This window comes from Chiloscyllium plagiosum, chromosome 7 (assembly GCF_004010195.1).
Source record: "Chiloscyllium plagiosum isolate BGI_BamShark_2017 chromosome 7, ASM401019v2, whole genome shotgun sequence".
Classification (NCBI taxonomy): Eukaryota; Metazoa; Chordata; class Chondrichthyes; order Orectolobiformes; family Hemiscylliidae; genus Chiloscyllium; species Chiloscyllium plagiosum.
In genome coordinates, this window is record NC_057716.1 from 78,597,744 (window position 1) to 78,621,638 (window position 23,895).

A 23,895-nucleotide genomic window follows, 5' to 3' on the forward strand; every position below is an offset into this window, starting at 1 on the left:
CTTTATTCTTTCATTTTCCCCTCTCCTCCTAAACGTCAGCATCCCTGCTGAGAAAGCCATCTCAAAAACATTAAAGAAAGGCATGGGGTTTTTACTTTGATTCTAGTGGTGTGACTCCCTGTGGTCAGCAGATGCTGTCATTTAGGGTTAAGCAGTGATATTTGATGCTTTCTGCAGTCTGAGCGGTGATCACATTTAAGGATTTTCCTCCAGTATAAATTCATAGCAAAATGTGAGAGTAGCTTGGAATTCTGAAGATTATTTTTTGTTGTAAATTTAAAGGATGTTCAGCATTGATTTTGCAGTAACTTAAAAGTTTTTTTAAAAAAAGAGAAATCAGTGTAATTTGCAATTCAAACTGAAATTAATTTTTATTTCAATGTGGAGATGTCTTTTGGTGTGAGAGTGCCCACACCTAGTTTTGTTTTTGGAGGAGACTTGCTATTCCTCTATATTTCTAAATCAATGTCAGATTGTCTGGCCTTTCTGGAGTTCAGGAATGCAAAGCGTACAAATGCACACCCATCCTTCCATCTTGGGATCTCCATTTTAAATGGAGGCAAAGAAATGTTCACAGACACTTGGATAAAGTCAATGAATAGGAAAGGTTTGGAGGGGTATGGCCCGGGAGCAGGGTGGTGGGACTAGTTTAGTTTGGGGTTATTGTCAGCATGGATGGTTGGACTAAAGAGTGTTTCTATGCTGTATGTCTCTACGACTCTAACTTTACTTGGTGGTACAGAGTTTTGAAATTCCTATGAAAGCACATTATTAATCGTAAGGACCTGTCCTTTTTAAAGAAATTACCCCGTACAATGATCAGCATTATTCATTTAATCACATTCATTAGTGGTTTTCCAGAGAAGAAAGCAGCATAACACAAAGAGAAATATTACAAAATATCATGCCACAATTCATCTCCTTCCTCTCAGAAACAATGGCCTGGATATTTAAAGGAGAGACACTCTCAGTCAGATATTCATTTAACTCATTTATTTACATGAATACTGAGCTCCACATTTCTAGTCATTTCATTCAATTCAGTCTGGGACAGTATTTAATTGGGCAAGAGGGAATTACAATGATATGAGGCAGGAACTGGGGTGCTTAGATTGGGAACAGATGTTCTCAGGGAAATGCACAACAGAAATGTGGAGGTTGTTTAGGAAGCACCTGCTGATAGTGCTGGACAGGTTTGTCCCACTGAGGCAAGGAAGGGATGGTAGGGTGAAAGTACCTTGGGTGACAAGAGAAGTGGAACATCTAGTCAAGGAAGCTTACTTCATGTTGAGGAGGCATGGATCAGAGAGGGCTCTAGAGGGTTACAAGGTAGCTAGGAAGGAACTGAAGAACTGAAGGAAGGACTTCAGAGAGCTAGAAGGAGGCATGAAAAAGTTTTCGCGTTAAGGAAAACCCTAAGGCATTCTACACTTATGTGAGTTACAAGAGGATGGTCAGAGTGTGGGCAGGGCCAATCAGGAATAGTGGAGGAAACTTGTACCTGGAGTCAGAGGAGGTCCTTAATGAACACTTCACTTCAGTTTTCACTACTTAAAGGGACCTTGACGTTTGTGAGGACAGCATGAAACAAACTGATATGCTCGAACAGGTTGATGTTAAGAAAAAGAATGTGCTTAAAACTTTGAAAAACATAAGGATAGATATGTCCCTGGGCCAGACGGGATATACCCAAGGTTACTACAGGAAGCGAGAGAAGCAATTGCTAAGTCTTTGGTGATGATCTTTGCAGCCTCACTGTCCACTGGAGTAGTGCCAGATGATTGGAGGGCAGCAAATATTATTCCCTTGTTCAAGAAAGGGAATAGGGATATTCCTGGGAACTACATTATGGTGGGCAAATTATTGAAGAGGATTCTGAAAGACCGGATTTATGATTATTTGGAAAACCATAGCTTGATTAGAAATAGTCAGCATGGCTTTGTGAGGGGCAGGTCATGCCTCGCAAACCTTATTGAATTCTTTGAGGATATGACAAAACACATTGATGAAGGTAGAGCTGTGGATGTGGTGTACATGAATCTTACCATGGCATTTTATATGGTTGTTCACAGTAGGCTCATTCAAAAAGTAAGGAGGCACAGGATACAGGGAAATCTGGCTGTCTGGGTGCAGAATTAGCTGGCCCACAGAGGACAGAGGGTGGTAGTCGTTGGAAAGTATTCAGCCTGGAGCTTGGTGACCAGTGGTGGTCTGCAGGGATTGGTTCTGGGACCTCTGCTTTTTGTGATTTTTATAAATGACTTGGATGAGGAAGTGGAAGGGTGGGTTAGTAAGTTTGCTGATGACACGAACGTTGGTGGAATGGTGGATAGTTTGGAGGGCTGTTGTAGGTTGCAACAGGCCATTGAAAGGATGCAAAGCTAGGATGATAAATGGCGATGGAGTTCAACCTAAAAAAGTATGAAGTGATTCACTTTGGAAGGTTGAACTTGAGTGCAGAATACAGGGTTAAAAGCAGGGTTCTTGGCAGTGTGGAGGAAGAGAGGGATCTTAGGATCCATGTCCATAGATCCCTTCAAGTTTCCACCCAAGTTGATAGAGTTGTTAAGAAGGCATATGGTGTGTTGGCTTTCATTAGCAGGGGGATTGAGTTTAAGAGCCACAATGTTATGCTGCAGCTCTTTAGAGCCCTGGTTAGACCACGCTTGGAATATTGTGCTCAGTTCTTGTCACCTCATTATAGGAAGGATGTGGAATCTTTAGAGATGGTGCAGAGGAGATTGATCATGATGCTGACTGGACTGGAGGGCAAGTCTGATGAAGCAAGGTTGAATGAGCTAGGGCTTTTTTCATTGAAGCGAAGAAGGATGAGAGGTGACTTGATAGAGATGTACAAGATGAGGACAGGCATAGATACAATGGATAGCCCGAGACATTTTCCCAGGGCAGAAATGGCTATCATGAGGGGGCATAATTTTACGATGATTGGAGGAAGGTTTCAGGGAGATGTCAGAAGTCGGGTCTTTCCACAGCGAATGCTGGGTGCGTGGAATGCACTGCCAGTGATGCTAGTAGAGTCAGATACATTAGGGACATTTAAGTAACTCTTGGATATACGCATGGAAGATAGTACAATGGAGGGTATGTAGGCTAGTTTGATTTTAGAGCAGGATATAAGGTTGGACAGCAGCAAAGGCTGAAGGGCTTGTACTGTCCTGTGGTCTATGCTCTATATTCATCTCATTGAAACGTATAGGATTCTTAAGTGGCTTGACAGAGTAAAGACTGAGAGGAAATTTTCCCTGTTGAGAGAGTCTAGGACCAGAAGGCATGGTCTGATAACGTAGGGGTGCCAATTAAAAATGGAAATAACTAGAAATTTCATTTCACAGAGGGTTAAGATTCTTTGGAACTCCTGCAGAGAGCTGTAGGGGCAGAGTCCTTGTGTGTAGTTAAGGTTGAGATAGATAGATTCTTGATCAGTCCGGAATTAAGGTTACAGGGAATTTTCAGGAAAGTGGACCCGGGGAATGTCGGATCAATCGTAATCCTGTTGAATGCTGTAGCAGGCTTGATGAGCCGAATGGCTTATTCCTGTTCCTATTTCTTCTGGTCTTATGTTTAAGATAGGTCAGAGTTGGGGTGAGTGATGAGATGTTTGGGTGCATCAAGGCTGTCTTTGAGGGACGAGATGGTTTAGGTTTCATGAGGTTGGGTGTCAGGCTGGCTGCAGGGTAGTTCCGGGTGAAGTGGAAATAGGTGTTAGGAATGTAATAGTAGGGGTCGTGTTGGGGGTCAGTTGGGATGGTAGTGCTTCCAGGGCTGGCGGGAGCAGCTATCAAGTGGAGTACAATGAGTAGGGTGATGGTTGTCGGGGCAGCTGGTCTGGCATAGAGGATGAGGTTTAGGGCCAGCAAGTTATTTTTGAGGTGGTGTTGCTTTGGTCCTGGAAAATCCTTCTCATGGGGTTATAAGGGTCAGGGAAGGTGTAATTTGGATGGTGTGCATTAAGTTGGGGGGTGCTGGTGTGGTCCACTTACCAACTTACCCTAAAGTTAGGCCAGGGTTTTTAACTGTCTAACTTCTCCTGAGCAACTCTTCTCCCTCCTGCCACCTAGTAGAAGATACCAGAGCATATGGTCTCTCATGGCCAAACTGTGCAACAAGTCATCACTTTCTCCCAAGCTATCAGACTCCTTAACACAGTATAATCAGACTCTTTCCAATCTGAAATTCTTTTGTATTATTGCTTGAAAAACGTCTATTATTTATTATTCTTCTATTACACTATAACTTGCATGTTTTGCACTTCTTATGCACTTTATGTCAAGTACGATTGTGTAGTTTGTGCTGCCTACGCAACTCCTTTGGCACTGGAGGAACACTTTTTACTCTTTCCATTTTATATGGTAGAAATGACAAATAAAAGCAATTCTACTTGAAGGGAGCTGAACCTTTCAAGTTCTCAAATCTTCAAGCATTTTTGTTTGGACAGTTCCGGACACAGGAGAATTGCCAACCGGAATCTTCAATTTCCCAGGCATTTCCAACAGAAACATTGCAACTTGGATTCCACAGATTCCAACCAGCAAACTTCAATATGCACTGCTCCAATGACACTCTGTGCATTAGGATACCCAGGCAACTGATGAGAATGCTTTTCTTAAATGTCAAGTGGTGTGTTTTTTTTCCTCAACAAAAGTAATACCTTTTCCATTAATATTGCAGGTAATCCCTGATAATTGTACATCGTGCATACTGGATGCATGGCCATGAATGATATAGGAAGGGCAGAGAGTTGGTCTGAACATACATCAGGGACACAGAAATGACATGGGCAATCTGAGAGAGAGATTCAGACCTTATGATCAAAGTTATTTTTATTTCGCTTCCTGATTGTATTTCCAATGAATAATGTGTTTTAAACAGTGTCAACTATATGTTCAAATACTTCTGTTCAGATAACCATCATTCTAAGGAGGCAAGGGCCTTGTGATTTTATTACAAGACTATTAATCCAGAGACCCAGCTAATGTACTGGAAATCTGGGTTCAAATCCTGTCGTGGCAGATGGTGGAATTTGAATTCAATATTTTAAAAATATGGGATTAGAGTCTAACAAAGACCATGAAATCGTTATTGATCATTTATGTATATATTTTAGGGAAGGAAATCTGTTGTTCTTAACTGTTCTGGCCAAAAAGGAGAAAGTGAGGACTACAGGTGCTGGAGATCAGTGTCAAAATGTGTGGTGCTGGAAAAGTGCAGCAAGTCAGGCAGCATCCTAGAGGCAGGAGAATTGATGTTTAGGCACAAGCCCTTCATCAGGAATGTGAGGGTAAAGTGGCCTGAGAGATAAATGGGAGAGGGATGGGGCTGGCGGGGAAGGTAGCTTGGAAGGCGATAGGTAGATGAAGGTGGGGGTTGATTGTGATCGGTCAGAGCAGAGGGTGGGGCAGATAGGTGGGAAGGAAGATGGACAAGTAGAACAGTTCAAGAGGGCGGTGCAAATTTGGAGGGTTACATCTAGGATAAGGTAGGGGAGGGAAGATGAGGAAACTGGTGAAATCAACATGGCTGTAATGTAATTGGAGGGTCCCAAGTGGAAGATAAGGATTTCCTCCTCAGGGTGTCGGATGGCTTAGATTTGTTGGTGGACAAGGCCCAGAACTTGCACTTCCTTGGTGGAGTGGGAGGGGAAATTGAAGTGGTTGGCCATAGGATGGTTGGGTTGTTGGGTGCATGTGTCCCAGAGATGTTCTCTGAATCATTCCGCAAGTTGGAGTCCTGTCTCCCCAATGTAGAGACCACATCGGGAGCAAGGGCCACAGTAGATGAGGTGTTTGGACGTGCAGGAAAATCTCTGCCAGATGTGGAAGGATCCTTTGAGGCCTGGGATGGAGGTGAGGCGGGAGATATGGGTGTAAGTTTTACATCTCTTGTGGTGGCAAGGGAAGGTGCCAGGAGTAGAGGGTGGGTTGGTGGGGTCGTGGACCTAACGAGGGAGTTACGGAGGAAATGGTCTCTGCTGATTTGGCCTAAATGTAACTTCAGACCCAGAGCAATGTGCTTGACTCTGGGCAATTAGAGATGGACAATAAATATTGGTCAGGCCAATGATATCCACATTCTGTGAATGAATTTTAAAAATTCTGTAAATTGGAAATTTCAGTTAATATTCAGATCTCAAGCATTATAGTTTGTGCAATCTTGATTTTCCTTCCATTCAGGAATTTTCCACATTTCTCTCTTTTCAGAATGTTTTTGGTGCATGTTAAATGGTGTGTGAATTGACAGAATGATAAATTTACAAAAGCTGAGCTTTTAGAAGTCTGTTGTTGATGTGTTCTGTTTGTCAAAGAGAAGACTATATTGTCTGTTCTTTCTTCTGGTGAAGAATTTTTGCAAGCACCCATCAGTGGATTTTCTTATAGATTGTTTTGGGCTGGGGGTGGGGGTGGGGGGAGAGCAAAGGGATTCTGAAATTCCATTTCCTATCCTTATTCCAATTGAGGCATTTAAATGGCCATTCAATGGCCAGGAAAAGACCACTTTATGCCTCAGTCTCAATTTTGAGGATGTTTATAAACCCAATACAGGTGGGAAACTAACTCTATTGATGACTTCCTTACAAGATTGAGAGCCTCCCACCCAAGAGCTGAACCTGCTGGATGCTTACCTCTCTTTAACATCACAACCTCCCCATAACAGCTCAGAAGTTTTATATCCTAGGGCTCTTGTACATTAATTCTGGGCACTGCTTGTATTGGCCATTGTTCCCCACAGCATTGCTGGGAGCAGATTAACTAACAGCTCTTTAAGGCAGCAATTATCAGAATGTTACATATGCTACGGACACATAGTACTTAGACTTCCTGAAATCATTTTGAAATATGCCACGTCAAAGATAATTGCAGTAAACGAAACTTAAATAAAATTTTAAGAACAAAATAAACATGTCGGGGGAGCATATTAGCAGGAGTATGGGACATGGTACTTCCTGTTTTAATACTCCTGCATGATGTTAAAAATCTGGCCCTTCTTACTTCCCCTAATCCAACCACTGCCTGACAGGTAGGCCTCATTAATATCCCAATCATACTTTCAATCTGTTCACCATAACCCCCTCCTTTTTTGGGGCACTAGCTGTAATCCCAACAGTGGCACTACTCAAACCTGACTGAACAGAGGCCACAGCTGGAATTATAAAGTTGCTGGCCAAACAAATTGCTCAGCAGGTCTCTGAGGTGGCATTCTTCCCAAAGTGGTGGTGATGGTGGGGGTGAGGGTATCTCACTCTGGACCAATTAATCCTCCCAACTGATGTGTTATTGTTGAGGGGGGTGCATATGGTGACTGCAGAGAACAAAGCACAGTGTAAAATCCAATTTATCATATCTACGGGTTGGAGGGGATGTGCAGCCCTGAACAGCCTTGGGGGTGTATCCTTGTTTCTCATGACTTTTTATTTTAATAAGCTATTCATTACATGTCGTTCTACGGTGGCCAAAGGCTCCTGTAGAATCGCAAAGCAGGCCACTAATTAATTGTTACCTGTGGAGCCTGGAGCCTGCTAGGAATCTGCATAGAATGCCAGGAAAAAGTGTCCCATACAATTGACAGCAGGTTTATCTTCTATGTGCGGCACTTGTTGCACCACTGCTAATTTGGTGTGGAAGGCATCCATTATAAATAGCAGGAAGGGGCAACAGATAAATTTCTATTCAAAATATGCAACATAATCTCAATTACAATTCACCTAATGATGTCCATTCCAATCCTCCATGTGTTTTAAGTGGATTTTGTTGGCTGCCCACAATTGTTTACAACTCAGCGTTTTTGTTTCTGTCAAACAGACCCAGGTCCCCAAATGAGCTGCAGATGCTGAATTTCTTAGCAGTGTTGGTGATCCAGAAGCCTGAAATACACTTGCCAAGGTGCAGATGCCCTCTGGTGCTTTGCAAATTAATTGCTTTCCTCTGGTCCATCATATTTATTTGGAGTCTGTGTTGGGGAACATTGATGGATACAATCTCAGTATTAATGCTGGAACCATCACCTGTGCTCAACAATTCCAGTGTTTCATGTTTGAATTGACAGGTGATCAAAAAAAGTACTGGAACATCAGCAAACATTAACATCAAATTGGCTTTGCCAGCTACATCACCAAGCAACCTAAGTCATTCTGGCATTTGTTAAGATGATCCAACTCCACAGTCTCCAGATCATCAGAGCTGTTTCTTGTGTTGCCACTTTGGAGTGGTGGTGGTGGTGGTGGTGGTGAGGGGGGGGGGGGGGGGGGGTGCTGCGGTAGCATTGGAGGGTATAGCATTGGGAGGTATTGGATGAGTTACAGAGACCTTGGCCATTGCCAACTCAACTGGAATCCATTGAAAAGCTTGGTTAGCAGAGACATAAATTGCACCATGTGCTGTCTATAAAGGGAGTGACTAATACTTCAGTCACTGTATCAGTGCTTTTATCTCTATTACAGCAATACAAATATAGCAAATACCTAATGCCACAACATTGCTGCTTCTCTGACAATACATGGGGTCATCAATGTCATTTAACATGATTAATCTACCTAGTCTACACATCCCTGGACACCACAACACAATTTAACATGGCCAACACACCTTTGAATTGTGGGAAGAAATTCATGCACCCAGGAGAAACCCACAAAGACATGGAAACAACGTGAAAAATCCACACAGACATTCACCTAAGGCTGGAATTGAACCCAGGTCTCTGGTGCTGTGAGGCAGCAGTGCTAACCGCTGAGTCATTAGGTCATTTTGAACATTTCTGCTAGATCTTATCTGTCATGCAAATTTCATCTTGGAAAGGTAGGAGCAAAATTTTTCACACATACTTGAAATATATTTTAGTGAGGATAGAAAACTTTTCAATCTTCCTTGCTCTACAGTTCTTTTCAGTGTAGTAACCAGTGAAAATTCAGCATTTTCATTTTTTGCATTTTTGAACAGAATTCCTAATTAATAGTGAAGTAGTGGTGGTTATGTTAGGGATTCATATCCACCGGGAGTTGCACTGACACTAACACTTATTTCATGGGAGGTACTTAAAAATACTCAGAGGATATCGCCACTCATTGTACCAAACACGGATTTATGCTGAAGGCCTGGAAGCAAAGCACATTACAAATTATTCTAAAAAATGTTGGAGAACTGCAAAAGCGAACAACTGCTGCATACAAATCACCCAATAAAAGTATTTCCAAATACAATATCTTACCTGGTGGTTGCCTTAGTTTGTGGTAGACGTGTAGAACTTTGCCGTTCTCCAGTTTTGCAAGTGTTTCCATATCTGTACCATTGAATCTGTTTATTTTAGTGACGCTTAATTTGTACTTAGCAGTGAAATTATCTAAGTTGATGGCATAAATGAAGTTTTCGAACACTGCCAAACTGTAAAGATGTCTAACCTGCAAATAAAAAATAGCTTAGTATTGTCATCTGCTAAATTATCAGTGCATAATTTCTAAGATAATAATTCAGGCATCTTTCAGATTAGTAGCATACCTTTTACATACATAATAATTACCATGATAAGGAGATGCCAGTGTTGGACTGGGGTGTACAAAGTTAAAAATTACACAACACCAGATTATAGTCCAAAAGGTTTAATTGGAAGCACGAGCTTTCAGAGCACCATAGACACAACCACCTGATGAAGGAGCGGCGCTCCAAAAGCTAGTGCTTCCAATTAAACCTGTGGGACTTTAACCTGGTGTTGTGAGATTTTTAACTTAATTATCATGCAAGAATTAATTTGCCAGTTACATTTGGGAAGGCTGATGTCTAGCTGTGTTAGTCATCTATGTTGTTCCGCTGTTCTCGTGTAAATGATTTCAAGGTCAACTCTTAAATCTCATCTGTATCTGCATGTTTTATTCTAAAACCTGAGAATTTTTAAATTAAAGTTAGACTAATCATCAGTTATGTCTAGTTTCTGCTGCTTGTAAAGTTTAAAATGTAAAGCTATATTTCACAGAATCACAGAATAAGTATTTTTTAGAAGGAGGCCATTCAGTCTGTGGTATCTGTACCAGTACTCTAAATGAATAATTCACCTGCTACTAATTACCCATAACTAGGCACTTGCTTTCGTTTCAAATAATAATCTAATTCTATCTCAAGTTTCTCAGTTAAACCTGTTTCCAAAACACTATCAGGCCTCATATTCCAAATCTTAACCACTCACAGCATGAGAAAGTTTTCCTTTTGTCTCCATTGCATCTTTTGACAATTGTCTTAACCCCGTACCCTCTCACTTTTAATATTCCAATAGAAACAATTTTGACCTCTTTACGGTCGTGATTTTGAATGCCTCTATCAAATCTTCTCTCAATTTCTCCAATCTAACTATATAACTGAATTTTTCTTTGAACTCATTCATGGGATGTGGCTGTTGTTGGCTGGGCCAACACTGATTACCAATTTTTTTTGTCCTTTGATCTGAGGACCATTTCAGAGGGCAAATAAGAATCAACTACACTTCTGAGGGTCTGGAGTCACATGTAGGCCAGACCAGATAACGATGGCAGTTTTCCTTTCTTACAGGACCAAATGGTTCCCTCATCCCTGAAAACATTCTTCTGAATCTTCTCCAACACCTTGAAAAATTTTGTATAGTATGTAACCTTAGACTGGCCTTAATACCAAAGTTGAGGCTGTACCAGTGTTTTGCATGACTTTAAAATCACCTCCTTGCTCTTTAGCTTTCAGTGTTAAAGTAAAGTATACTGTATGCTTTATTAGCTGCTTTCTCAACCTGTGATGCCAAAGATTAATGTACAAATGGATATTTTTATTCAATATATTCAGGCCTGGAACAAGGCGAATTGAATTCTGATCAGTGCAACTATGAAATAAAAATACAATTCTCAAGGAGAAACAGGAGCAAAGAAATCTGAATGTATATGCACATAAGCACATGTATCTAGTGATGCAGTGACAGTGTCACTAGCTCTGGACCAGAAGGGCTAGATTCAAATGTTTCTGTCACAAGCATGCGTTAGAATAGTCTGATTCTATGTAAGCTATGCTATTAACACCCAGGAGCATGCTCCTTTGCTGCACTATCTCAAATTCATTTGAGAAAGATTGAGAAATACCTAAATGAAAATTACAAAGTATACAAAGAAAATTATTAATGAAGTAGGAATTTTAAACATGGTAGAGTTTATATTTTGTTTTTAGAAAATCAGCTTAATATTGCAGGCATGTGCATTTGCATTTGGAAGTAATCAAAGGTGAGCACCCTCAGTCATTAGATTGTTCAGATCATTAATGTCAGCAAACATCTTGTTATTTAATTTTGTCTCTCCGTGTTCTTCTAAACAAATTAATCACTTCACATTTCATGGCATGGAATTCCATCTGCCACTTGTCTATTTATTCCACTAACTTGTCTTTCTCCTTTTGAATTTCTACCCTACAGTCCTTGTCATTCAAAATGAGTCCAAGTTCCATATCATGTGAAACATTTGAAATTAACAATAACAGCATAAAGGTAACAGCAATGGGGAAGTATTAAACAGATCCATGTTATCGGTGTACAGTTTTCGATCAGATTTCAGAAATGCCTATCCTGCGGTCCCTGCTGGAGGACACTTCACACTTTATGAACAGACCAATGCCCACCTCTCTCATAACACATCTCCTGATTGACTGCAGCTTTCATCAATTGCAATATGGCAACAGGCATGGGTTTTGAGGTCTAAGGTTTCAACCTGCCGTGGAAAGTCTGGACAACTTTCAACTGCTTAAGTACAGACCAGGAAAGTTGAAACCACTTTCTCCACAAATGGAGCATAAGGAAAAACTCAAAGTTGTGATTGTGGTCATCCAAATTCAACCGTCACCTCAGGCAATCAATTCCTGATGGTAATCACAATCAGTCACATTACCGACAATTCCCTTTCTTTCCCTTTCTCAGTCTCCATTTCAGGAAATAAACTGCCCAGTGTCATCCATTACAAAGCCAGAGACTCATAGCTAGCTTCACTATAGCTTGTCACACCCATATCCTGCAAAACTCCATTTTTTGAGTTCCTTCATCTACATCGCATCTGTTTGGATGATGCTACCTTCTGAAACAATGCTGCTGAAATGTCTTGCTTCTTCCATAACTGTGGTTTCCCATCTACTGTGATTGACAGGGTCAATTGTATCTGACCTATCACCCGTGCTTCTGCCCTTGCCCCTTCCCATCACTCACATCAGCATTATCAGGTTCCCCTGTCCTCACTTTTCATCACGCTCAAAGGATCATTCTCTACCATTTCAGACAACTCCAGCAGAATGTGACCTCCAGAAAATCCATCTTGCCCGCACTCTTCCTGTTTGCATTTCACAGATATTGTTCCTTCTGGGACAGCCTAGTCCATTCCACAATGACCAACAGCAACCCTCCTCCTTATTGCACCTTCCCATGTAACTGCAGAAGGTGCAACACTGCACATTCACCACCTCCCTGCTCACCATCCAAGGACCTAAGTAGTCTTTCCAGGTGAAGCAGCATTTCACCTGTACCTCCTTTAATCTTGTCTATTGTACTCGCTGCACCCAATGTGGCCGACTCTACATTGGAGAAACCAAACACAGACCGGATGACAGCTTTGCAGAACACCTCCATTCTGTGCAAGCATGATACCGACCTTCCCGTAGCCAGTCCACATCCTTGGCATGCTGCAGTGTTCCAGTGAATCACGGTGCAAACTGGAGGAACAGCATCCATCCTCTGACTAGACACTTTGGACTTAATACTGAGTTCTAGACCTTCAGTTGTGAACTAATTCCCATTTCTTACCTTTCTTTTAGCTTGTTATATTCTGTCATCATGTCCTCTCTCTCCTCCCCACCATCCCAGTGGGATTGTCTGTTCTTTCAAGTCTGGCAGTTCGACACACCATTGTTCTGCCATTCTCACATTCCGATCACTTAATCTGAACTATCAACATCTTTTCTCCAACAGCACCCTACACCCACCACTCTCACACCCTCCCCCACCTCCCCCCCCCCACAAACTATAGCATAAATGCTGTCCTCTCCACACTTCAGTTCAGCTCTGATGAAGATTCATCTAGACTCGAAACGTTAGCTTGATCTCTCTCTACGGATGCTCTCTGATCTGCTGTGATCTTCGGCATTTGTTGTTTTCAGTACATTATCAGCTGAATCCCTTGAGCAGATTGTTAACCTCAACATTAAGTTACAATGCCTTAGCCAAGTGAATTTAAAAATCCTTTTAAATTACAGAATTGCACAGCTGGTTATTGGAGTCAATCATGCAGTTCGGAGGAAGAAAAATGACTTTACAGATTTGCTTGTTTCTTCAAAGTGCATAATTTGTGCATAGGTACCTTTCTCACATGTTCTCAGTAACTAGAATTTATGATTAATTACTGTCAGCAGCAAAATATTTAAAATATACTTCCAGCAATGATGTCCAAAGGAAACTGGGATTGAATTTTCGGTCACAATGCCTCAGCACCAATCTCTGACAATTGGACGGAAAGTATTCTAATAATTGCCCTAAATCAATCTGCAAAATGGAGTTGCAGGAAGAAACTTGGGCTTTGAAAGACCAAATATTGAGCTCATTTTTAAAAAAAACTTTTCTTCACCTCTTTCCTTGAACATGGATATAATATTTGCAGTTGTCCAACCCTCTGGCAACACATCCTCTAAAAAAGGGAGGATTGGTAGATTATGATCAATGCCTCCACATTATGCATCCTTACTTGCCTCAGCATCCTCCAATGCATTATAATTAGTCCTGATGACTCATGAACCTTTAAGCACAGACAGTCTGTCTAAACATTCGCAATTTTAGTCTACCCAGAATCAGAACTAGCTCTTTTTTCACTATGATGTTGTCAGCATTTTCTTCTTTTTAAAATGAGAACTGCAAAGTTTTCATTTAGTTCCTATTGTTTCCCTATGAAATGACTGTTCGACTGCTTATCAGTCTTGTACATCCCTTTACTATACATTCACTACTCATATATGCCTTTAGGACTTTTGAATTCCCTTTCATGTTATTAGATTAGATTAGATTAGATTAGATTAGATTACATTACATTACATTACATTACAGTATGGAAACAGGCCCTTCGGCCCAACAAGTCCACACCGACCCGCCGAAGCGCAACCCACCCATACCCCTACATTTACCCCTATACCTAACACTACGGGCAATTTAGCAGGGCCAATTCACCTGACCTGCACATCTTTGGACTGTGGGAGGAAACCGGAGCACCCGGAGGAAACCCACGCAGACACGGGGAGAACGTGCAAACTCCACACAGTCAGTCGCCTGAGTCGGGAATTGAACCCGGGTCTCTGGCGCTGCGAGGCAGCAGTGCTAACCACTGTGCCACCATGCCGCCCACAAGTCTGGCTTATACTCACTCTTTGACTTCAGAGTACAAGACAAGGTGCATTAGTCTGTCATGTTGGTGCACCACAGCAAACATCCTTCTACGCTAATCCCATTTTAGAGCACTTGGGCTCTAAATGACAGCTTTGCAGAACTCCTCCAGTCCGTGTGCAAGCATAATGCCGACCTTCCCATAGCTGGTCATTTTAACACAGCGTTCTGCTCACATGCCAACATCTGTCCCTGGTATGCCGCAGTGTTCCAGTGAATCACAACACAAACTGGAGGAACACCATCCTATCTGCCGACTAGACACTTTTCTGCCTTCTGGACTTAATATTGTGTTCAAGACCTTCAATGGTGAACCAACTCCCGTTTCTTCCCTTTCTTTTAGCTTGTGACATTCTGTCATCATGCCCTCTCTCACCTCCCCACCATCCCAGTGGGACTGTCTGTTCTTTCATGTCTGGCAGTTCTACACACCATTGTTCTGCCATTCTCACATTCCAATCACTTAATCTGAACAATCAACATTTTTTCTCCACCAGCACCCTACACCCATCACCTTCACATCCTCCCCCACAAACTATAGCATAAATGCTGTCCTCTCCACACTTCAGTTCAGCTCTGATGAAGTGTCATCTAGACTTGAAATGCTAGCTTGATCTGTCTCTCCATGGATGTTCTCTGATCTCCTGTGATCTTCAACATTTGTTGTTTACAATGCATCATGAGCTGAATCCCTTAAACAGTGCACATTTCAAGCATTCATCTAAATAGTTCTTGATTATATTGAGGGTCCAGCCTTACCCTTCTTAGCAGGGGATTCCAGATAGCTACAAGCTCTGGTTGAGAAAAACACCCTCAAATCCTCTTTATATCTTCTGCTCCTCAAGTTAAAAGTGAACCATTTGGTTAGTGATCCCTCTACTCAATAAAAACGGTTTCTCATATTGTACCCTATCTACACTCCTCATAATTTTACACACTTCAATCAGATAACCTTCTCTGCTCTAACAAAAGCAAGCCAACGTGTCTTCCTCATAGCTGAAATACTTCAGCTCAAGCAACATCCTGGTGAATCTCTTCTGCAATATTTAGTGTAATCACATCCTTCCTATGATGTGGCAACCAGAACTACACACAATACTCCAACTGTGAACTAACAAACATTCTATACAGCTCGATCATAACTCCTTGCTCTTGTATTCAGTGCCTTGACTAGTAAAGACAAGAATCCCATCTGCCTTCTTTACGATCTTATCTACTCATGCTGCTGCCTCAATAAATTATGTACATAGACATGAAGATACCTCTGATCCTCTGTACTTGCTGAGTTTCTATTTTTCAACAAAATCTGCTTGTGTTGTCAGTCCTCCCAAACCACATCTCTTTACACATATATGGATTAAATTCCATTTGCTACTGTTCAACCCATCCTGATCAGTCTATCTATATTGATTTGTAGTATTACTCTTTTCTCCATGATACATATTGCACCATTTTGGTATTATGTGCTCACTTATTGATTATAATCTCCTACGTCCTAAAATTGAAATAGCCACCTTTTTTTCTGCTTTAAGAACTTGCACTTTATTTATTTAATTGTTCAGAAGGTGTGGTTTTAATTGTTCTTTCATTGTTCAGAAATCTCTGGTCTTGATTGTCTTATCTTCCGACCCAACATCTATTTACCCAACTATGGGAATAAACCGTAATTGGATCCGACTCATCTCCTCTTTATGATGAAAGAGTAAGTTGCCCTCATTGTCATTGAACATCATTCACCCTGGCAGCTCGAACATTACTCCTTTCTCCAATTTAATATTTGGGCTATATTTTTCCTTGTCTTCTCTCTTTGGTGAACCTAAACCTTATTCTCATCCACCTTATTCTCCAGAATTGGGCTTATATGTGCATTTTTTGATACATTATATATAAATATATGTAAAATCCTGAGCACACTTCAGAAACTTTCTTCCTTCTTTGATTTATAACATTACTTTCCCAGTCTATATTAGAATAATTAATGTCCCTTATTACTACTTGTCTGTAATTTCCTTGCAAATTTACTTCTGCTAATCTTTCCTGTTAGATATTAGAGTGCCCCACTCATGTAATGATACCTCTGTTATTTCTTTCTCTATGCAAAATATTCTGGGCCTCTCTCCATCTAATATGAACTAAAAGGCTCAAAAATAACCATGCAATTGTTCGACTTTTGGAGCACATTATGTTGATAATTGTTTGTTATGCTATGAGATTGTATGTTAAGTCAATTTGGTCATGGTTGAATTTCCTCACTTGTTGCACATAAGGATTATGTGAATGGAAAATAGTAATTGCCAATTCACCTCAATTCAGAATGTCATAGGGAAGATTATATACAACTACCTAGAAGACTGTAATTATAAAAGGGCCAGGATGCATTCCAATATATCAATATCTGAGATCGTCAAGGCACTTACAGGAAATTAAGAGAACCATGGAACTTCTGATTTCTATATGATTAGGAAAGTAGAAATTTGATACATTGTGAAAAATCCATCTGAGTAATTCTTATCAACATTTGGAGTGTTTGCAAATATTGTTACTGACAAAAAAATCATTTTGGAGCTATTCTCAGTTCATGATGTGATCTTTGCCCACTCACAGAGCTGACTATGCAGGATAGTAACCAACCTTTGATAGTCATAGGTTTTGAGCAGATGTACAGAAGGAGATGTGAAAGGATGACAATTCCTTGGTTCCTCAATGTATTACTGGACGTAGGAAAACAAGTCAAATGTTGCACCCTTTTCCTGAGTATCTGATAAATGTTCAAAGTGTGAATAGGGACTGGGTTACTGTGAGCACCATTTAAGGAACATCTAATCTTTCTTCCTCTCCTGGGTGTCTTGAAGCAGAAAGCTAGAGATAAGTGTCACAATTTCTGTAGGTTAAAAGTAGAAGACCTGAATAAAAGAGGCCAACATTTCTTTATCTTTCTTTATTAAAGAAAAGGCTGAAAAGTAAAGGGGCATTTTGTGGATAATACAGCTTTGCAAATATTATCAAAGGTGTAAACCTTTGATCTCAAAAATTTAAATATGATAAAAAGCTGTATGAAGGAGGTCAATTGCCCTGTAGTGAAAATGAACTGGAAGATTTTGGCTTCTGCAGATTATTTACTAAATTAGGCTTCAATTGGAGTGTAAGAAATACGTTTGAGGTTTTATTTTCATTAATGTGGCCTGGTGACTCAATGGTCAACACTGCTGCCTCATAGTGTGAAGGACCCAGGTTCAATTTCAGCTTCAGGTGACTGTCTGTGTGGAGTTTGCACATTCTCCCTGTGTCTGCGTTGGTTTCCTCTGGGTGCTCCGGTTTCCTCCTTCAGTCCAAAGATGTGCAGGTTAAGTGAACTGACCATGTTAAATTGCCCATAATGTTCAGGGATGTGTAGACTAGGTACATTAATCTGGAGAAGTGTAGAGTAATGGTGTGGGTGGAATTTTTTTTTGGAGGGTTGGTGTGGACTTGTTGGACCAAATGGCCTGTTTTCACATTTTAGGGATTCTATGTGTCTTGTGCCAGCTTATTCACCTGTTCTTCTGTTATTCGTGTGCAATTCATACCCTTGTGATTTTGAAACATTGTAACGTAAAATTATTTTGAGAATTTTACAATCCTATGCCTTTGCCAGTCTTATTACATTTGAGCCTGGACCTTTGTAAAGGTTCAGACTTTACACCCTCCAGAATAACCTTTTTCTCCACCCCTGCAATGTTTGCACTAATCAAGACTGACAGCCCTTTTACTTTCCTTTCCGATCTTTCATGAAAACCTTGCATCCAAAATTTAGTACACATTCCTGACCTTATTTCAGGCTCATAGCAACTAAACCAATGGTCTTTTTAAGGATCAATTGAGGCTACTAGCAAAAAGCAAATAAAAAAATTGAACCTGGAATAGAAGCATGAAACCTCTTCTTGATTGAGATTATAAACTATTTGTGCTACAATGCAGCAATCCATGTCTAGACCAGAAGGTCCAGGTTTAAGTTCCACCTTCCATGGAAGCATGTCATAACATACCCAAACAGGTTAATTTAAAAGCACTTATAATCTATGCGCCAGTGTCAGCCCCTATGCATGCACTGTCGAATCTCTTCCCTGCCTCAGTTGATTCAGTGACGTGATTTTCATTCCCCTTTTTGGAGCATAAAATGATGTTGCAGCATACTGGTTGATGACCGAAGATCACCAATTTTGCTGGGTCTCCTTGCTCATCACTTTCAACATGGCTTTGTGTTTGCATTCAGGAACAAATCTACTTTCTTGGCAAGCATATTAAGTGGTGGATAGAAAAATGCTTCACATCAAATCTAATTTGCTGCAGTTACCAGTAAATCTGTTAAATTATTTCTTGTGACATCACACACAAAAACAAAAGAGCATAATAAAATGCAGGCTGAAATGCCCAGCTGGTCCACTGAGATTGTACATAAAGAACATCATTAAAACTGAGGTGACAGCATTGTACTCAGGACAAATGCTAAGCCAGCTGGTGGGGCAGAAACCCAAGACACATAGCTTTTCTTTGTGGCAAGGGAATATTAACTTACTCAGTGCTATAGGTTTCACCCAACCCACAGTTGTCCCTCTATGTGCCGTTGTTTATTTTAAGCAACTTATTCAGAAATTTTGTGACTGTTATGAATGTGTAGAGGTACTGTACGTTTGAAAGTTGTAAAGCTCACAAAACTACCTGATGCAGCATAAAGTGTTCTGAACAAGGTACCAATGTAACACATGGTTGACACAGATTGAGTAGCTGGGTTACCATGCGACAAAAAATAAATTCAAATTCAGCCAATCAGTTTAAATTATGCCCCAAGATACTAAAATCCAAATCAAGTTTGAATTTAGTATTTTGATATTATTAAAAGTAATGAAATGATCTGATGTTTCAGGGTATAAAACTGGACATGTGAACAGCTAGAGAGAGAACTGCCAAAAGACCAAAACATTTAAGCTGCGAGCTCAAGAGCTCTCTGAGAGGTACCTGTCTGTGGAGAGGTTGCACCACAAAACATCAAAACCAACCAGGAGAAAATCTACAGAGGAAAATCTACAGAGGACATCAAGCAAAGCTGACTGGTTTGAAACATAAATATATTTTCGTAAGTTTATATCGGGATTTTTTGCCAGACTAGTAATATAGAGTGGGGGGGGGGGGGGGGGGGGGGGTAAAAGATAGGTTTAAGAGAAAGGAGCTGTGAATAGCTGTTAGTTTTAATATTCTCTGTTGGACTTAAAGTATAAAGTTGTTAAATTTATTTTAAATCTTTACCTCTGGGGTAGCTCTTTGCCTCTCGAGTTTTAACAGATTACAGCACGGGGTGAATCTTTTCTGTTTTGCTGGTTTAAATTAACAGAGGGGTTTACCCTGTGTTGTAACAATGACACATATCTGGGACAAGTGGGACTTGAACCCGAGCATCCTGTCTCAGAGGTAGGAACTCTACCACATGCAAATTAATACCTGTTTCTCTTACTCCTTAATAACGTCATTAACAAACCACAGAGATGTGACTATCAAGGCATCAAAATCACAAGTCTCGATTTCTTTCTGTTTGGGGTAATGTGGCTTTTTAAAAGTATTTGCATTGAGATTATTATAGTGGCTAACATGGTTGTTTAAAGTTATCGATACCTTAATACTGATTTTTTTTTAAATTGATTCTTACAGTGTGAATTCCTTTTGTTCGCCCCTATATGATTAAGTAGCCATTCAGATATCAAATGCTACTCACACTGATGTGGATCTCAGGTCATGAATAGACACGACCAGAAAAGGAAAACAAACTTCTTTCCCTTAAGGATTTTAATGGACCGAAGAGTTTTTACAAAGACCCAGCATGTTCAAAAGCATTTTATTTCTGATTTATATATTTAACCAAATCACAAAATGCTACCCTCATTGTAGGATTTAAACTCATACCTCTGCCTTATTCTGGGTCTCTGGAAGAGTAGTCCAGAAATAAAACCATTATGCTAGATCTTAAACAATGTATGCTAAGAAACTATTCTTCAGTTTAAAAGAAATAATGCACATGCATGTTCAAGTATTTTCTTTAAATGTATACTGAAAGCAAATTACCACTGCCATCACCTTGGATTAACTTAATCTGGGCCAGAATTTAAAGCTAGGATAATCCTGGTATACATAATTCACTTACATATAGGATAAAGTCATTGAGCCAAGGTGAAGTGATTTAAATAACTCTGACACAATATTACAAAAGTAACTGTAAATGCACATATTTCAGAACTTTTTATTCAATTTGTTGACATTTTAAAATCTAATCTTCCTGTGACTATTACACTGGTATCTCTAATACTCTGCCTTGTATGCAGCTACTAAATGAAAAGCAGCAAAACATAGACTTGCATCAGGGCCAAAAATACTCTTTTCAGGTTAATAGATTATAGAAAAGATGTGAATGATGGATTGACCTTATTTAGTTAATTGACCTTGTGATCCTAGTGCTTCACTTTAATCTTGAAGCACTGTGTGGCGGTGATGTCCCACAATGCTCTATCGTGACGAGCTCCAGCAATTCGACTCAGCAGTAAAGACTTTCCAAGTCATGGTGTTGTGTTTGCTTTCAGTATAGAAAAGAACATGGATGCAGTGGTTTTCCAATATGCCTGCTACCCTTGTCCTACGAGTTGATAGAGGTCTTGGTTTTGGAAGATTCTGTCAAAGAAGCTTTGGCAAGATCTGAACAGCATCTTGTAGATAGTGCACACTATTGAGCTGATTGTGCAGGGACTAAATATTTAAGGCAGCAGATGGGAGCTGCAGGCTGTTTTGACTTGGTTGGTGTCAAGCTTCTTCAGTGTTTTTGAAGATGTATAATGTCAGGAAATTGCAGATTATTCCATCATACTACTGACTAGTGCCTTGTAAGAGTCATGAAGGCAATAAGTACTCACTAGATGACTTTCTCACGACAGAATTCACAATCTCTAGCCTGCTGTTGTAACCACAATATTAATATCCTTTTTCCAGTTCAGTTTATCTTTAATGGTAACCCTAAGGCTATTCTATGCTGCATTCCAACTTGCATTGAGTTTTTTTTTGGAACAACAAAGAAGTATGAATTCAGGTGATGAGACATAAAGCAGTTCTGCTACAATTCCATATGGAATGTGGATTTTTCAGTATAGCGACCACTCAACCTGGAAATGAGGGCCATATGTCATACAGTCATAGAGTCCTACAGCACCAAGACAGATCCTTTGCCCCAAACTGTTAAATGCCAATCAAAATGTCCAACCATGCTAATCCCATTTCCCTGCACTTGGCCAATATCCTTCTAAACCTTTCCTATCTATGTATTTGTCCAAATGCTTTTCAAATGTTTTTAATGTACCTGCCTCAACTACTTCTGTTGGCAGATCATTCCATATGCATACCACCTTCTGTGTAAAAAAGTTGCCCTCAAGTTCCCTTTTATTCTTTCCCCTCTAACCTGAAACTGATGCCCTCTAGTCCTTGATTCCACAACCCTGGGAAAAAGACTGAGTGTATTCACCCTATTCATGCCTCGTATAATTTTATACACCTCTATAAGTTCCCTCCTCAGTCTCCTATGGTCTAAAGAAAGAAAACTCGAAGCTTGTCTAACCTCTCTCTGTAACTCAGACAGCATCCTTGTAATTTTTTCTGCATTCTGTCCAATTTAATAATATAACAAGGTGACCAAAATTTGGTCAATACTCTGTGTGTGGCCTCACCAATATCTTGTATAATTGTAACATAACTTCCCAACTTCTATGCTGAATGCTCTGACTGATGAAGTGTGCCAAAAGCCTTCTTCACTGTCCTGTCTACCTGTGACTCCACTTTCAGAGAACTGTGAACCTGAACTCCAAGATTCCTCTGTTCCACTACACTCCTTAAGGCTGTACCATTCACCATGAAACTCCTACCTTGACTTTACTTGCCAAAATGCAAGACCTCAAATTTATCTATATTAAACTCCATTTGTCATTTCTTTGTCCACTTTCCAAGCTGATCAACTCCCGCTGCCATTTCAAATAATCTTCCTCACTGTCCACGATACCATGTATTTAAATGTTATCAGCAAACTTATTAATCATCCAAATCCCAGCACTGACCCCTGAGGTACTCCACCAGTCACAGGCCTCCAGTTCGACAAGCATCCTTCCACTATTACCTTCTGCTTCCTACTATCAAGCCAACTGTATATCTAATTTGCCAACTTGCCCTGGATCCCATGCAATCTCACCTTCCAGAGCAGCCTGCCATGTGGAATCTTATCAAAGGCTATACAGAAATCCACATAGACCACACCAACAGCCTCAACGAATGTAAAGTCTTCAGAAAAAATTTTGACAAAAACGCTGCAATCAATGGAGAAAACAATGCTCAGATGAGCTGTCTCCAGTGGCGCTAGGCATTCAATAAGCTTATTAGAAGGGAGAAGATAATAGAGAAATACTCACATCTCCCAGCCAGAATTCTGCTCCAGAAAGAAAGAATGTCAGCAGCAATTTTGTGTGACCTCACCATCCATCACCATTTCGCTTAAACATTAACCACAAAACTACCCCACTCTTCCATTTTTAAGTAAGACCAACATCATCCCACTCTCAATCTCCAAAAAATCTGGCTTTGGTAGGGGCTGAACTATACTTCTTTCTGTAAGTAACTGGGGTGAGTAGGTGTATGAATTTGAGACGGAACTCAATTCCGATCCAACTCCACTGTTCATTTAAACTACATCAAGAAATTTGCAGATACCTGGAAAGAGTGGGAAGATTGGATAGCTCACCACTACTGAGGAAAGAAGATTCTCTTCTCAAAAACTCAGAATAATTTCCAATTTAAGGTACAGGCAAACACTTTGGGATGCTCTCTGTTATGGACGCTATTCAATGGCATGTACCAATGAAACCTTTTGCAAACATGACACATTCACAGTTGCCATGGAAACAACCTTCCCTTCTATAGCTAGGACCAGGCTCTGGACTTTCACACATGACGAGAAGCAAGTTGCTTTCTGTGTCACCGAGGCTGACAAAACAGATTCCCATGAATTTCTGGACTTTAGTGCTTTGTTTTATATTGCAAATGGCAACTAAATTGGAACTGTAAAATTGTTATTGCATTTGCACTATAAAAGTTCTTAAGCACTTTAGAGACAGCAGTTCAGTGCAATGTTGGACATGATTAAAGCATTCTAAGTATTCCTCCATAATGTTAGACCCTGGTGGCTTGAATCACAGTCAAAATACAAAAATACAATGGAATACACTCTTTTAAATTGTAAAAAAAATTGTGTCGCTCAAAGTACTTTCAGCTATACAGTGTTGAAAATGTGTTGCTGGAAAAGCGCAGCAGGTCAGGCAGCATCCAAGGAACAGGAGAATCGATGTTTCGGGCATAAGCCCTTCTTCAGGAATGAGGAAAGTGTGTCCAGCAGGCTAAGATAAAAGGTAGGGAGGAGGG

General features: G+C 40.4%; 1 protein-coding gene across 1 annotated transcript in view; it reads right to left on the minus strand.

Annotated features, from left to right (window-relative positions):
- LOC122551725 (low-density lipoprotein receptor-related protein 1-like) overlaps positions 1-23,895 on the minus strand; it is a 1,892,490-nt gene that overhangs the window by 989,194 nt on the left and 879,401 nt on the right. Inside the window, exon 9 of the mRNA XM_043694091.1 lies at positions 9,220-9,409. Within this exon, the coding sequence (XP_043550026.1) occupies positions 9,220-9,409 (190 nt within the window). The remainder of the gene's footprint in view (positions 1-9,219; positions 9,410-23,895) is intronic.